The sequence below is a fragment of the Cucurbita pepo genome, chromosome LG17 (assembly GCF_002806865.2).
Source record: "Cucurbita pepo subsp. pepo cultivar mu-cu-16 chromosome LG17, ASM280686v2, whole genome shotgun sequence".
Lineage (NCBI taxonomy): Eukaryota > Viridiplantae > Streptophyta > Magnoliopsida > Cucurbitales > Cucurbitaceae > Cucurbita > Cucurbita pepo.
This window is the reverse complement of record NC_036654.1, coordinates 1,757,185-1,774,279: the sequence shown is the minus strand read 5'-3', so window position 1 is coordinate 1,774,279 and position 17,095 is coordinate 1,757,185. Positions and strand designations below refer to the sequence as shown.

General features: G+C 33.3%; 2 protein-coding genes across 2 annotated transcripts; one reads left to right on the top strand and one right to left on the bottom strand.

The window, feature by feature from the left end:
• Positions 1-575: 575 nt before the first annotated feature.
• LOC111778755 (probable methionine--tRNA ligase) lies at positions 576-8,691 on the top strand. The gene is made up of 17 exons (XM_023658727.1): positions 576-922; positions 1,217-1,361; positions 1,892-2,045; positions 2,135-2,290; positions 3,615-3,845; positions 3,933-4,076; positions 4,508-4,598; positions 4,724-4,830; positions 4,920-5,034; positions 5,419-5,537; positions 5,710-5,775; positions 5,901-6,029; positions 6,399-6,542; positions 6,678-6,798; positions 7,353-7,579; positions 7,665-7,766; positions 8,240-8,691. Exons 1-17 carry the CDS (start codon positions 784-786, stop codon positions 8,468-8,470), a joined length of 2,421 nt encoding a protein of 806 aa, XP_023514495.1. The 5' UTR covers positions 576-783; the 3' UTR covers positions 8,471-8,691.
• A 680-nt stretch (positions 8,692-9,371) lies between these two features.
• On the bottom strand, positions 9,372-15,277 carry LOC111778916 (TBC1 domain family member 13-like). Its single transcript, XM_023658927.1, has 9 exons — positions 14,757-15,277; positions 14,571-14,663; positions 14,351-14,455; positions 13,620-13,763; positions 12,554-12,652; positions 12,330-12,458; positions 11,461-11,640; positions 10,374-10,490; positions 9,372-9,829 (listed from the first exon to the last, which is right to left on the bottom strand). The coding sequence occupies exons 1-9, from the start codon at positions 15,060-15,062 to the stop codon at positions 9,665-9,667; spliced, it is 1,338 nt and encodes a 445-aa protein (XP_023514695.1). The 5' UTR covers positions 15,063-15,277; the 3' UTR covers positions 9,372-9,664.
• Positions 15,278-17,095: the final 1,818 nt, after the last annotated feature.

The following is a 17,095-nucleotide window of genomic DNA, read 5'->3' as shown; positions in this document are numbered from 1 at the left end:
TTTTTAATAATCTCTCAAATGAAATTAAAAAAAAAAAAAAAAAAAAAAANGAGAAATAGTCAATATTATTTAAAAATATTTCTAAATTATTAAGGTGGTTAATTAAAAAATTCCTTTAAACTTTAATTTTGTTATTAATATTCTTTTAACTTTTAAAAATTTAAAAAATAATACCTTTATAGTTAATATTTATTAAAAAAAAAACTTAGGAAAGAAATTTAAAATAATTATTGCAATAAATTATGAATCAAATTTATCTATCAATAACTCATAAATTAATCATAAATATTTTTTAGACGTGATAAATAATATTTTAAAACTTTCTAAAAAAAATTATTATTATTATTTTTTTTTTTTGAAGTTTTTAACTTTTAAAATGTATTAAATTAACTGTTAAAATATATATTTTTTTTAATTCTTTCAGTCTAAGGATAATTTTTGAGATAAAGTAAGTTTTTTTTTATAAAAAAAATTAATTTAGCCTAAATAATATTACTTGTATTTATTTTATTTCAATTGTTGTCCATTTTTCGGAATATTTCAAAAGATTTTAGAAAAAAAAAAAAAAAAAAAAAAAAAAANAAGGAGTGCGTCACAGACCAGTTTACCCTACTTCCTCAAGCGCCCACTGCGACCTGTCAACGCCGTCGTTGTTTCCGAGTTGCTCTAAAATTCTCCATTTCTTCTATCCACCATCCCGATTCTCGCCATTTGAGGTGTCTGAACGAGGAAGAATTCATTGTTGCAGAACAAACCTTTGATTTTTCAGGCAGATTAATAGAGATGGGAGACGTCTCAGGCGATGCTGCCGCTGGCGGAACCAAGGCCATAATACTTCCGATTCCAGGAAAGAGGAATATTCTCATCACCAGCGCTCTTCCGTACGTCAATAACGTTCCTCACCTCGGCAACATCATTGGCTGTAATGTTCTTTCTCACTTGTTTATTTGTGTTTCCGTGTCTTATTGATTGAGGATAGTGTTGTTTATCCACATTTCTGAACGTTTGTGTTTGAATTGGTTCCTGTTTGGTTCTAAGAGTTGAATATGATGGTGTTTTTAGGAATTATGTTGGCTTCTGAGTTTTACTTTTTATGCGCTCATTTATGTGATGCGGATTGTTGTTATGATCGTAAAAGATTGAATTGAATGTTTTGTATATAGTTGATTTCAGTGTCCTGTTGTACTTTCACCAAGCGCTGTTTTTGTTTGTGCAGGTGTGTTGAGTGCTGATGTTTTTGCTCGGTACTGTCGGCTTAGAGGTTATAATACTATTTACATATGTGGAACCGATGAGTACGGAACGGCGACGGAGACAAAAGCAATGGAAGAGAAATGTTCTCCTAAAGAGATTTGTGACAAGTAAGATTTCTTCTCAGGTTTTGGTTCGTCATGTCTTTTCGAGTATTTGCGGTCACTGATTCTAGAGAATAATTTCCTTGGCTTCTTTTTAGCCCATTAAGTCGATAATGTGTACTCGCTTGATGCTACAATTTCTGAATTCTCTCCACTCTTTCACGAGCATAGTTTTAGAAATTGAACAGGAATCTGGATTTCAAGCTTGGGTATTGTCTCCTGGATTCGGATACTTTATTCACACTCACTTTATGGATGTTTCTTCGTATTCAATTTAGAATTTAGCTTGAACGGTTCTCGTTTTGCGTGCATGTAATTTCGACGAGAATTTTTCAAGTTTATCTTTTCCTTCCTTGTATTATGGTTTGGTTTGGCTGAATTATATGTACTTGTACATTTAATCGACTGGTTAGAATGGATTTTTCTTTTTTGTGCGCTGCAATCCTTCTTTTTATCTCTTGAATGCCACTACTGTTTAGAAGTGAGCTATGTCTCGGAAAGATTTGGACCTTATTTAATTATTTGTCCACTGTCAGGTACCACGCAATTCATAAAGAAGTTTATAATTGGTTTGGTATTAGTTTTGATGAATTTGGGCGCACATCGTCTCCACAGCAGACTGAAGTTTGTCAAGCAATATTTGGAAAACTGCTGGAGAACAATTGGCTTTCTGAAAACACGATGCAACAGGTAGAAAATTATTTATTATTTGAATTGTTCTACTTCTGTTCACTGGTTTCATGCACGGAATTTATTTATTTATTTTACCCATAATTCAGCTTTACTGTGATACTTGTGAGAGATTTTTAGCCGATCGGCTTGTTGAAGGCATCTGTCCCACTCCAGGTTGTGAGTATGACTCTGCACGTGGTGATCAGTGTGAAAAGTGTGGGAAACTTCTGAATCCAACTGAATTGAAAGATCCCAGGTGCAAGGTACTTCATGGACTTCCTACAACTGAAAAAACATTTGTTTTCATCATATACAGAACCTTTTATTAGGTATAGCGAACATTCCACGACTTTCAATGAAATTATGAAAAACATTCCACTGGAACATTCCGCTGCAGAATCAATAGACTAAAATTTCTTCTTGACTCATCATGAAAGATTCCTCTACTCCTTGCCAGTCGAACAATACTCCAATTGCTCGGTTGTTTTTTCTTTATCCTGATCCTTGGGGTCTAATGGAGTAGAGCTTCACAAGAAAATACTGTTAACATTTTTTGTATGCCCTTTGCAAAGAATACATAAATTCAGCTGAATACATGTATTACTAGCTTGAATTTTATCATTGGTGTCAAGACTTCCCTTGGGCCAAATCCATAGGACACTATAACCTTCTTTTTGCATTTTCCTCTTTGCACACACTGGCGAAGAGAGGTCCTTTGGCATTTACATCCTTCTTCTTCTCTCTCTCTTGTTTCAAAAAAATTATTATTGAGAATAATAATGGTTTGAGAGAAATCCTGTCGAGTTCTCATGACTGCAACGTAGTTCATATAATTATTATAAGGATGAATCTATTATTAACAAGGGAAGTTTGGAAAACCTGTCTTGCATGAAAAGAAGCCGGAAGAGTCTAGGTTAAAAGCTCTTATCTTCATTGGAGGAAAAATTCTCACCTTGAAGCAAATAAGGACCAGATAGTTCATATTCTATTGTTGTCAGTTTGAAGCAATGTTTATGTTTATCTAACACATTTGCATGGTGAAGAGCCATAACTTTGCTTGAAATTAGAATTTATGTTATATACCATTAGTGGGTTCTATTGAAGCAATGCTAACAATTTTCTGTTTTTTCTCACCTCTCTCTGTCTCTATCCCTCTGTTTCTCTCTTATTCTCAGATATGGGCAACATTCTTGTTTCATATTTTCTATCTGAAATTTGAAGTTAAAGGATTATTTGTAGCCATTTATGTTCTAGCGTGGACCTTCATTGGAAACTAGTTTCACTTTGGTTCACCCAAGGCTTTATTAACAGTTTGAATTAAAAGCAAAAGGTGTGAGGTAGTGTTGTGGAAGCTATAGATCATCACTAATTGTTAACGCCTTCCTCTTAAAGAAGGGGAAAAAAAAAACGAACCAAGGAGGACAAAAGAACTCATAAAGTCACGCTTATAAATCTAGAAAACAAAGGTTATATTGAGTAGTGGTAAGTTATTAACATCTGCAATAGTATTTCCGGTACTTGATTTTATCAGTTTGTTTTAGAATTTTCCCTCAACATTGCAACTTAGTGTTTATACTTTGAAAATAGGTCTGTCAAACAACCCCACGTATCCGTGACACAAATCACATGTTTCTTGAACTTCCTTTGCTAAGAAATAAACTGGAAGAATATATCAACAAGACGTCTGTGGCCGGATCTTGGAGCCAAAATGCTATTCAAGCAACAAATGCTTGGCTTAAGGAAGGGTTGAAACCTCGGTGTATTACAAGGGATCTAAAGTGGGGGGTTCCTGTTCCCCTTGAAAGGTTCAAGGACAAGGTTAGTTGTCTTTTCAATCTTTTAATTGTAATAGTCAGATGGTTTTCTATGATAAATATTTGTTAATTCCCATTTCAATTTTGTTAGGTCTTCTATGTCTGGTTTGATGCACCTATAGGATATGTCTCCATTACATCATGCTACACAAATGAATGGGAGAAATGGTGGAAGAATCCAGAAAATGTGGAGCTTTTTCAATTCATGGGCAAGGATAATGTTCCTTTCCACACGGTTCGTGTCCTAACCATTAAACTTCCCTTATTGACTGTAGAAGAGATCTACTCTTTTTTTTTTTTAAAAAAAATAAATAATAATTTTACGAAAGGCATTTTCACCCTAACTTCTGAGAATGAAGGACCAACATGGCATTTTTATCTAAAAATAGTTTTCTATTTCTTAAAATTGAAAATGTAATTTAAATGCATCTGGCAACATTTGGGATCTTTTTCTCTTTCACATATTGTAATAAATCAGTTGTCTCATCAAAGTATGTATATTCTTGTTAATTTTAACTTTCTCAATCAGAGTTCCAGTTTCCATTATGAACCGCTGATGACTCTCTTCGTACCTGCGATTTAGCATGACCGTTGAAATAAATGTCTCTCTCACACATAAATTGGAACTTATATTTGTTAATGTCCCTGGAATATAATCTGATTCAGGTTATGTTTCCTTCCACTCTTCTTGGAACTGGAGAAGACTGGACCTTGATGAAAACCATTAGTGTTACTGAATATTTAAACTATGAAGCAGGTAACAGTCAATGATTTAATCGGTACATATTTTTTTACCTATAATTCATCTGTATATATGAATGATTTATATACATGATTTGGAAACATGTTTCTGTAAACATTTATTCTGGATTTCTCTTACAGGAAAATTTTCTAAAAGTAAGGGCGTAGGAGTCTTTGGTAATGATGCAAAAGATACAAATATTCCCGTAGAAGTATGGAGATATTACTTATTAGCTAATAGGCCTGAGGTAAATTTGCAACTTTCTTGACTCTGGCATTCGTTGCTCTGTTTATACATAAATATATATTTTTTAAAATATAAATTATGTTAAATTAGGTATCAGATACATTATTCACATGGGCTGACTTGCAAGCAAAGCTAAATGGCGAGTTGTTGAACAATTTGGGCAACTTCATTCATCGAGTTTTGAGCTTCATTGCCAAACCTTTAGGTTGGTACTTTTGTCTTCTTATTTCAACTTCCTAAGGGCTTTTTAATTACTTCCGCTTTAGAAACGAAATTTTCATCTGGTGGAACTTGTAGGCATTTATATAGCTACTAGGTAGAAATGAGTTTTGTAAATTTGTTAAAGATGTTTAATAACTAATAAGGTTAGGCACAGGTGCCCGATTGAGTGGTTGTGCTTCTTATTTTGAAGATCCGATCATTCCAAGTGGTCACCATATTTTATTCTAGCAAGATCTATGACATGTTTCCAAGCACTATATTGACTTCTATCGAAAAGCAATAAGAATTCCTAAAACTTATTACGTTTTTGTATGAAGAGTTACCGCAGTTTCCTACAGTTAAACATATTTGAATTCTCTATTTACAGGGCAGGGTTATGGTTCCATTATTCCTGATGTATCTGATGCGGACTCTCATGGATTGACATTGGGTTTGGCTGAGAAAGTGGGTAAATACGTTGACCAATATGTGGAATCAATGGAGAAGGTGACTTTTTTGTTAACAAATTGAACTTCATTTTTTGTAATGCATTTTTTTGTTATGCTTTTTTTTTTTTTTTTTGTTATAGGAACAGGATATTTTGTGACGTTTTAATATTTTCATCTTCTTTTCCATTCCGTTAATATTGAAATAAAATTGTTCCATGGAATATTTACAGGTTAAACTAAAACAAGGATTGAAATCTGCAATGGCTATTTCAACTGAGGGAAATATATATTTGCAAGTAAGCATAGTCATAGTAATTGACTCGGTTGGATCTTGTTTCTTCTGATGTTCATATTCTATTAAATTTTGATATTTCTTCGCAATCTTTGCCACCCTGACCATTTATCATGCGGTTTCATTCAGACAGCACAGTTCTGGAATCTTTACAAGGAGGACAAACCTTCCTGCAATCTTGTTATGAGAACTTCAGCTGGACTAGTTTATCTTCTGGCGTGTTTATTAGAACCTTTCATGCCTTCTTTCTCCCAGGAGGTAGATATTCTGACTACTCATTGTCCACATTTCTATTAGCAGTAGAGCGTTAACGTATGGGCTGTGTGATCTAGACCATTCTCTAAACTATCTTATGTGTTAACTATTGTCATTTTTTATTTTTATGTTAAAGAATCTCAATTTAGATTATTTATCATTTGGAAGGCAATTATCATTTAACTATGTTTATCTCACATCCTATATCTTTTCTTAAAGAAAATTTAGCTTACGATATACATTTATTAGGTAAAATAGTCAAATGTAGGTATTTGGAAATTAATATCTTGTTTTTGTTCTTCTTTATCTCTGTAATTTGTGTATGTACTCGCAGAAAATTATGTTTTTTAACCTTCACCCATCTCTTTGAAGGTCTTTAAGCAGCTGAATGTACCGGTGGAACGGCATATGTCACTTTGTGAAGAAAAAGGAGATATCGAGAGGGCAAAACAACCTTGGAAGATCTTACCTTCTGGTCATAAGATTGGCACACCAGAGCCATTATTCAAAGAATTGGTATGTGCCTCATTCCTGCATAGTGTTTATAATTTGCTTTTGTTGATATAATTAGGGGGTACACAATTGTGATTGTGGATTCTCATTATGCTGAAAGTGAAACTACCATGGTGATAACTAACGTTATTTCTCCAGAAAGATGAAGAAGTAGAACTATACAGAGACAAGTTTGCTGGAAGTCAGGCTCAACGCATTGTAAGAGCAGAAGCTGAAGCAGAGAAGCTTGCTGCTCAGCTAAAAAGCACTAACGTTTCAGGTTAGTTAAATTTCACTATTTTTCTTATCCTAACCGATGTAGATTTTATGAACAAGGTAAATTTTTTGGGGTTCTTAAAAGCATCAATGTTACGCGGGTTTTACGTATAAATAACCCTTTTTAAACTTCAAATTTAAGTTTAAATCTCATTTTGGTCCTTTTAGCTTCCAAATATTTTTTCGTTTAATTCTTTGCTGATCCCATACTTTCAAACATTTATTTTAATCTCTGAATCTCATATAAGTAACCTTAGTCCTTGTTGTTATCCTGCTTGTCTTATATTTGAATAACTGGACTTCAAATATGTTTATTAATATGTCAATGTGGGCATGTATTGGAGCTGCATGAGTTGATTAAGACGGATATGGAATGGGCAAATATTTGGCAACATAATAATAGCAAGGACAAAAGTAGTCATGTTCAGAGACCAAAATAGAATTTAAAACTTATTTTAATATGCATTATATAAACACAAGATATTTAAATTTTTAAGATGATATTCTCCTCACAAACGCTTTTCTAAATGGTTCTACTCATTGTTTCTTGATGAGAAGGCGGTGGAAAGAAGCAACAGGCAAAATCCACAGGAAGCAAATCAAAAGCTGCTGTGGAACCAGAAATTACGATTACAAGACTCGATATCCGTGTTGGCCTAATTACTAAAGCTCAGAAGCATCCTGATGCTGATTCCCTATATGTGGAAGAAATTGATGTGGGAGAATCGCAACCTCGAACCGTTGTCAGTGGACTAGTCAAGTACATTCCTCTCGAAGAGATGCAGGTTTTTGTTACAAGCCCCCCTTATTTCTTCACTTAGATTGTAAATGTTAGTTCCCAAACTCAACATCATAGAATTTGTTCTGTAGAATCGGAAGGTCTGTGTTCTTTGCAACTTGAAGCCGGCAGCTATGAGGGGCATTAAATCGCAAGCCATGGTCCTTGCTGCTTCCAATAGTGACCACACTAAGGTTAGCAATTTTCACAGTTGTTTCGAGAATAGCCCACAGTCCTTATTCTTTGCAATTTTTATCTAATTGACTAAGTAATACGTGAAGAAGTTTAATTAAATAAATTGTAAGTGATAAAATTGGCTTTCATCGAAAAAAGAAGCAAGCGAGAGACAAATCTAGCTCTTATAATTGTGAGATCTCAGGATAAAAATATAAGGAATTGACTTTTTGTTCGATCTTTAATTGAGCAAGTATACATAAAGCAACCAAATTCAATAATTTGTCCAAAGATGAATTAATAGCAATCAAGTTAAACCTTTACCTTTTTGAATTAAGGGATCGACGCATCAAAATTTGTGAAGTTATGTAAAGTAAAATCTTTGAAGTTATTATATGTATGCTAGCAAATATGATTAGAACTAGTGCAAGTAAGCATAACCATTCAAATCATTGTATGATTTCCAACGGTTAATATGATATGTAATGTTCAGGTCGAATTAGTCGAGCCACCGAAAGATGCTATTGTCGGAGAAAGAATTAAATTCTCAGGATTCGAAGGCGAGCCCGACAGCGTGTTGAACCCGAAGAAGAAGGTATGGGAGACACTGCAGGTAGATTTGGCTACTAACGGAGACCTGGTGGCATGTTTTAAAGATATTCCATTTACTACATCTGCTGGTATTTGCAAAGTGTCCTCTATTTCCAGTGGCTCTATCAGGTAGACCAAAAATCTCAGTCAGAGGACATCGTTTCCCAGGTTTTGAGTTTTTCTTTCTGGCAGTGTTTTATTTTTCATATTTACTTTTTTCTTGTAATTTGAAATATTATTATTATTATGCTTTATTTATGGGATGATTGGCGAATCAAATTGTCCCACGTCATAGAAAGTCGTATTCAGATCCTCAACTTTTTTTTTTAATTTTTAAATATGGCTTTTGCTTCATTCCTGATAAACATTTGCTTTGGATGGCCATAAAAGTTATTATTAAAGAAATTTAATTATTTTTATTAGCGTTGGGTAAAATTAATTTATATAAAAGTAAGTTTCCAGTTACTTTGATTTTCAAAAGCCATTAGCTTTCTTAAAAATCTCGTGAATTTTTTATTTCAGATTTAATTTGTTTCTTCTATATTATTTTTGTTAAATTGTTAATTTAGTTTCTATAATGTCATGGTTTGATAATAAATAGCCCCCAAAGGTGAACTGAAGAATGACAAGGGAAATTATCCTATTTATTTTTTGTATGAAAAAATTCCAATAATAATTTGGAAAATAATTTTAAATTATTGTTCTCTAAATGAAGGATCATAATGTAAATCTTTTCAAAAATCAGGATTATTGATTTCCCAACAATTTTCATCCCTTTGTAATATGCTTTTTAGAACATTTATAGAATCACAAATAAAATTTGAAAAAGTCAATTATATAAAAGAGAGTGACAACAAAGTTGAGCCTATTCACACAAATATCAATGAATTCGTACTTGAATTTTAATTTTCCACCTAGCGGTGACAACAAAGTTGAGCTTATTTGCTCGATCGCAAACATTTCTAGAATACCTCTAATAAAGAGAATCATGGATGCCAAAGAAAGAAAAAGCGAAAGTAAACAAAACCCGAAGAGAAGTTCAACCAAGGAAATTGAAATAAACAATGAGCCAAAATTGTGCAACTACATAAGGATCGGAACTTGTTTCTAGATATCAATCAATCACTAATCTCTCTGAAAAAGATACACAATTGTCCTGTAAACACAAACTACAAGTCAGCACCTAAAGAACAATCTTTTTATATCCTGCCCCTATAAGTCATTCTCTCAGCCAAACATTTACATCCATTAATTGAACCAAACTAGAACGTTTTAGAGAAAGGAAGAATCAAACAGGAAATCGATGCACTACGTGTAGAAATGGAGATCAGATTGAAGGTTGTTTACGCAACTTGTTTGCGACGTAGAGCAAATGACTGATGTTCGCTGGGGGGTAGTGTTGGAGCAGTTTGAGATTTGCTGTAAAATCGCCTGCAAGTAGGCGTCTTCTGATGAGAATCAACATCGAGCAGCATATTCGGAGAAGTGTTTCCTGCAAAGTGATTGAATATCAAGTCTAGTTAGATTTAATACAATTAGTTTTATATTAAGTAGAGTGGAACATTTTCATTTCATAATCGCCCTAGTCCCCCACAACTACAAATGCATACAGATTCACCAAGGAGTAACTCAACAAGAAAATATATTCAAGTTCGCACAGCGGGTATGGTAGAATTCTCCTACACTTTTGAGCACGTTTTCGCAAAATACTCGTGCATTTATAGAGCATGTTGTTATCATGTGCAACCTCTCTTGTATTATATATGCACAAGCATTGTTAGAAATGCCTAAATTTCTGATGACTACCAAAAAGAAACACAAACAGAATGAAGCTCATCTAATACAAATAGCTCTCCGAAGGTAGTTCAATGTACCAAGTTTATCATCCCGCTTTGATGTGTCAGATCTTTCTTATACCACACGGTTCTTTACTAAATGGTTCAAATTTTATGCATTGCTCCAGAATGTCAACATATAAAAAGGGAAGCGAAAACTCTTGAGAGGATAACTTGAATCTGAAAGAAAAAAAAACTTACTAAAGGACCCTCAGGATCACTCAAAATTGTATCCCAAATGTGGAGGCTGTCTGCAAAATTGAACTCTTGGGTCAAGAGGAGAGTGATCCACCTAAATGCATAAAACTGGGGGTTTACCTGTCATTCAACAAAACAGAAGAACACAACAAATAAATATATTGTTGAGAAACAAATAACAAACCTCATTTCATAACATATGTAGATATTAAGATATGAAAACTAGAATCTACAAAAATAGTTGTGCAAGATAAAATGAGCTTAAATTATAGGTTAAACTCATATAAAGCAAGCATGAGACATTTGTGCCAAACTGAAGCCTAACTCAAATGGTTAGGGTCATAAGTTCAAGCCTCCTCCTCCACCGTACTCGACATAATATTCTAAGAAACAAAGACTTACAAGTGTAAAAGATTATTAAGTAGGAAAATAGATCTTCTGTTCTCATCCTACCTTAAAAAACAAATACACAAGTATAAATAGGCAAAAATTGGGCAATATGAGGAGTCGGTTTGCTTCAGCACATAGGCTTCTATGTTGATATTATTTCTTTAAAGATTTTAGAAGATTTGCACGGATCACTCTGAGGCTGATGTCTTAGCAGACACAAGAAATCTATTCAATCAAAATGTTCAAAAGATGTGGTTCACATAGAAAATGTAGAGACCACAACATTATTTTCTTTTGAGAAGAAACAGTCTCCAATGAAGTAATAAAAGAATTTAAAAGAGGTGGTGGTAAATATTGGGAACAGTAAAGAGAAAATGAGTGAATGGCCATAAGAACCATTGTTCTCTTGAAAGAGAAATATAAGGACTGTAATGATCCACAATCAAGAACCAAAGAATATTTCAAAGCTGAAGAGACTGATCAGAAAACTTTGCCCTTTACAATTTCAAAATTATTATGAAAACCTCAGTGCTTTAGGTTTTATCATTTCAAATTAGATTGCACTCTCCTGCTGAATAGTAATCTGAGAAAGCAGGCGTGCTTTAAGAGTGGTTGCCATGCATCAAAAGATGGAACATAGAGGAGATCTATAGGACTAATCATCAAAAGAGCTAAGCACTTAAATAAAATTAAACCCTACTTTGGTTGTTATCTCAAGGTGACGCCAGAGTTCTTCATCATGCTCCTTCAGAAGTTCAGATAACTTTGAGATTGTGGAGCGGATTCCCACAACACTATTATCTAATTGCTGGCAGAAATGATCCCTAAATCCACTCAACAACTCAACAAAACAAAAGAACGTGTCTGCTTCAGCAGATGCCTGAAAATTTAACAGTAAAAGTCAATTATGAAAAAACGTAACAAACAGTTTGGATGGTCAGAAATAGATTTGTTCATAATATAAACTGCACAAATTTTGCTTTTCACATCTTCATAGTTGACGCAAAAAATGTACATATTACAAGGAACAATAATTTGGTCTGGGAAAAGAACTTCGTGGTGTAACCGAATTGAATCTTCTTTATCTTTAAAAAAAAACTCTCATTTTACTTCTGATAACCAGACAACACATGATCATTAAGGAAAAAAAGAATCCATTAAAAGAAATAACGTTTTCTCTAAAGGCCTTTTTTCTGTGATACATGCAAATGATGACAAAGGAGAGGTACTGCTGGTTCCTCTATGGAATATCATCCACTAAAGATATTCACAATTGAAATGAACTTAAACAAATTTTTTAAAAATAAAACTTAACTTAAAAAATTCATCTCATAGGATGCACGCATAAACTCATAGCTAGAAAAAGTTTGTCTAATGGTTCAAAGTGAAAAATAAATGAACAATCCATTTAACTCTACCAAACCAGACTTTCATTTTATCAAAATGTGTCCATATAGGCATTAGGCAAAACGACCAACTTATTTAGTTGCTTTTTTGCAACAATACAGAGCTAGCATGACCTATATCCAAATAACCATCAGGGGGATGGGAGATGTAAAGAAAAATTACCGCATTATCCTCATCTGGATCACTTCTAAATACATAGAATAGAGGAGCTAAAAGTTCATTCATCCCTTGAACATATCTAATTCCTGGATTCAACTTCGCAAACACAATTAAGATGTTTCTCAGAGCCTCCTGAAAGTACAAAATATTATTAGCATAAGACAAGCGTCCAAACCTCTATAAAGCTCATATTACCCATGTCAATTATGCAATAATTAAAGACTAACCTGGTTAGATTTTGCAAGTGATGAGTCCCCAGAGAAGAAGTGCATATCTGGATGAGTACGCTTCACATCCCGGTCAATCTGTTCTATAATCTCAGAGTCCTATCAGGTAGGTGATAAATAAGACGACTAGAATGATGTTATAGCACATGATCATACCGTTATATAACTGTAAAACAATGCAAACAGAAAAGACACGAAACACAGAGACAGGATATGACTGATCCACTGTTGAAGTAAATATAAAAAATCTAGTAAGGACACAATCTCGGAAAAACAAAAAATTAGCATATTTTTCCATAAAAAGAAGATATTTGTCAATTTTTATCAAAGTCAAGGTTCTGAAAAAGGAGGTCATTGCATAACTTAAGAGGGGGTAATTTTCAAACGAATCTCCTTAGGATTCAAGTACGGAGTGCACAACCTGTAGAACAAATCCTCTTCAAGCAAGTTGGTTTCAAATGAATATCAATCTATCAGTTTCTCAGAAAACCAAGTATTCAAGTGCTGTAATGTCTTTATCACCAAAACATCTCTTTTAAAATTGAGTTTTCTGGTCTTTTGATTTCCCATTCCAATTCCATGTACACTTATAAGGGTCCAGTTCCATAAACGGTTGACCCATGCATAAGGTTGACTATTTCTCATCAAGCAATCCCTAGAAGAGAACTCATAGAGGATGATCACATAACTGAAATGTTCAAGTTCAACTAGAAAATTAAGAATTTATGAATGGCATGGTTATTCTAAAATCAGCAAACGTCATTCCATCCTCCTAAGAATTCATAAAGTATAAGAAAATGTTTAATTCTTTAATTTAGGGTTGAAATCAACATAACTACTTTAGTCCAAAGTTCATCTGTTCAATGAAAATTTCATCCTAAGTTAAAGGATTCAGTTTAACAAATAATTAAAGTTCACAGAATTATTTAGATTAAGAGTTCAATAAAGAGTAGCCCAATAATTTTTATATAAATACTTTTTCTGTGGGTACATTTATTATAACAGATTTCATAAGATTAGATCAGGGGATAAACACTTTATACACGAGTTTAGTAATAAAGGATACCTGGAAGTACTGATTCCAGATGCTGGTTTTCCCAAGACTTAAAGGATGCTCCTCTTGACTTATTTCTGACCTTGAGAGCGGACCTTTGTTTGTTTCATCATGCTCGTAGCTTTTGGCCTTCTCCAACCTCCTGGAAATTTCTGACTGACTAGCCACAGAAACATTAAGAAAACCATGTTCGTACATACAAACAGGTAATACAAATTGCAGCGTATCCTCTTTTACTTTGTTTACTATATGGGAACAAATATAGAGAATAATATACTGATATTGATAGGATTAGGTATAAAACAACTGATATTGTCTGTATTAAAATTATTGCATAGAAGGGATAGAGATATACTATCATGTTGTATGCTAATATATAGAATGAAACTACTTTCTAAATTGGTGACTATCCATAATAAAGTAAACAAATGGAGAAGAGGTCCACAAAATACTTCATTGTCTTAAAAAATCCAATTTTCGGCAAGAACAAATGCTATCTAGGAAAATGGGAAAGAAGAAAAATGTTTGCAATTCTCTCATATTAATTTCCAATTTGTAAACAAGAATTTTCAGTTCACAAAGCTAAGCTATCAGCTCCATTAGATATATTTTACCCCTTGCCGGGTGTACTGTAAAAAGGAAAGGACAGTAGAGGAGGGGCTAAGCCACAGACAATAAGATGAATCTTTCTACAAAATGTTAGAGACCAAAATGGAGGGTGAAAGTTCCACAATATGACTTACAGGATTCATCAAAAGCTCTTCTTTAAAATGCTTGTATTGAGACCTCTTTTTAGCTAACTCAGAAGGCCAGAATCCACGATCTGGTGGCAGATAACCCAATAGGAGCTGTGATCAATCAAATGAACCATTCATAATTTATTTTGGACTCTTCACGACAAATCTAGCTAAATTTGCTTCAACAGATAATTTTGACGCACAATAAAAACTACAAAATACATGCCTTCCAGACGGTTGAACGAATTCCTGCACCATCCGGTATGCCCTGAGACGCAATTTTACGCAATTCACGCAGATTTATGACCTTCTTCGACAACTGCATCCAAAAGATATGAAACAATCAACAACTAAAAGGAATAATAAAAATAAACAATACAATTCATGCAGATCATCGAACGAAAAGGCAAACCTCAACTAGAAGCTGCGCCTGGCGAGATACGTCCTCAGCAGAAGGACCTGAGGGAGTGCCATTATCGTCGTTGCTGACATTGTTATTAGCCCTGGATTCTCTAGTATCAGACTTGGGAGACTCGGTTCTAATGGCGGTACTCACAGACGGAGGAGGAATCGGAACCGGAGGTTCGACAAAAGGTTCCGGCGACGACGTGGTGGCGGCCGGCTCAGAATTGTAGCGGTGGAGGCGATCGTCGTCAACGGAAGGAGTGGAGGACCAGAGAGAGCTATTCAGCCAATCCGGCACACGTTTCTTCACCATTTTTGATGTTGCGAACGAATTCAAAACAAAATTACTGCAACAAATTGAGATGAAGCTGATCGATTGCTATTGTCCTCAACCTCTCGCTTCGATTGCTAGGGTTCCGATCTCAGTTTCCTCCATTCTTACCCTTTTCCGATTTAATTATTCGCAAACATTTTCTCCTCGAGTTTGCCGTTGCCTCTCTGAAAGGGGGACACTCTGTGGACGAAAGTGGGAGAAGGTTGGAAAAGCTTTAGTCACCGAGGCCTACAGGAAGTTCCGTGACCGACAAATAACAAAACGCCACATCATAATGCGAAAAGTATGGAAGTTATCACAACTGGTTTCGTTGATGCATTTAATGGAACTGTAAATTTCAATTTCTTTCCTTCAAAAATTTATTTTTTAATTTTTAAAGATAATTTAATATACTTTTCCCAAACTATTTTAATTTTATTTCTTTTAAGGAAGGTTATTAAAAGCACTTTATCTTTATTTAAAATCACTACAAAAATACATTTTTAATTATCTAAAATCAATTTTATGAAATAAAACACTAATTTATTTTTTAAATAGTAAAAATTTTAATATTATTTTAAAATATATCCCCAATTATTCAAAATTATAAAATACATATTCCAAAATAATTGTCATATTATCTTATCTAAATTTTGTTAAATAAAATTTCTTCCCATAAAGCATAATTCAAAATCCAAAGAATATATTTGAAGTTTTTAAAAAATTTGAAAATTAAATAAATAAAATGCTCGTGAGAGATTTTTCTATCTATTTTTTAAAAAAATTACGTTAATTTACGACTTTTATCCCTATAATTTGAATAAAAAATAGAATTTCATCTGTATGGTCTAATAAAACGTTATAAATATGAGAATTTTATCAAAGCATATAGATCAGACCGATTTATAATCCTACCTAAAGAGGGTGACGAATTTTATAATTTAACATAAAAATGTATATTAATTTTAATAAATAAATGGAAGACTTTTAGTCTATTATGAGTCCAATAATTACATTTATCCAAGGTGAAGCAAGAACAGTGCAATTATGTCTTATTAATATCTCTATTATTTTTCTTTGTTAATTTATTGATATATTATAAAAGGTTGGAAAAAATCTAAATAATTATTTATTTATTTATCTGGCTATATAGTTGAAAGCAGAAAAAAATGAAAGAGAAAAATATAAAAGGAATAGAAACTTTATTTTATGTTTATGCATTAATCCATAAATTAAACTATTTTTTAATTCATTTGTCTAAAATAGATGAAATTATGAAAACTTTTTATTATTTTTTTTAATGTTTTTAAAATAAAAGCGATAATAAATATGGCATCTCCTATTATAAAATCATTTATCATATTATAAAAATAATATTAAAATGTTTAAAGACAGTCGATAGAGTTAGAGTCGATGAGATATTGACGATTTTCACCTATATTATTGGGGTAAGAATTTTTTTTAATTTTTTTATAAATGTGAAAGTTGTGTATATTTATTAAACATATTACTAAGAACATTTTTTAAATTCTTTATAAAAAAAAAATAATAATTTAAAAAAATATTTTTTAAACATGATTAATATTTTACCTTAGGTAGGGTTGAGAGTTGAGGAGCAATGATCTTTACTCAAAATTGGGCCACTTGAGCCCAAAATGCTGAGGCCCAATAACGGCCCACGATCCTTCGACAAGTGAGCTTCCCCATGCTCAACGATGTTGAAAGACTAATTTCCTTTGCCGTTTCAATCTCCGAAATGGACAGGATCTGAATCGTCCCGCTAGCCCTAACCAATGAACTCGAAAAAAAAACTGAATTGAAATTCGAAATGCGAAGTAGATTTCGCTCGATTACCGTATTGATTCTACTGCAGCTCCAAATGCGGGAAGAAATTCGATAGCCAACCGTGCATAATCGAATCGTCCCGCTCGAATGCACCAAGTTCGCCCTAAAATCTCCAAATTCATCAATCAATCAATCAACTAGCCCTGACCAATGAATTCGAAAAAACTTATCAAAATTCGAAATGCGAA

Coding starts and splice junctions, on each gene's coding strand:
- LOC111778916 (XM_023658927.1), bottom strand. CDS start 15,062: ATGGTGAAGAAACGTGTGCCGGATTGGCTGAATAGCTCTCTCTGGTCC. Junction 14,664..14,756: donor AGGCGCAGCTTCTAGTTGAG/GTTTGCCTTTTC, acceptor TTTTGGATGCAG/TTGTCGAAGAAGGTCATAAA. Junction 10,491..11,460: donor ACCTTGAGATAACAACCAAA/GTAGGGTTTAAT, acceptor GTTGAATGACAG/GTAAACCCCCAGTTTTATGC.
- LOC111778755 (XM_023658727.1), top strand. CDS start 784: ATGGGAGACGTCTCAGGCGATGCTGCCGCTGGCGGAACCAAGGCCATA. Junction 1,362..1,891: donor CCTAAAGAGATTTGTGACAA/GTAAGATTTCTT, acceptor GTCCACTGTCAG/GTACCACGCAATTCATAAAG. Junction 2,046..2,134: donor CTGAAAACACGATGCAACAG/GTAGAAAATTAT, acceptor CCCATAATTCAG/CTTTACTGTGATACTTGTGA.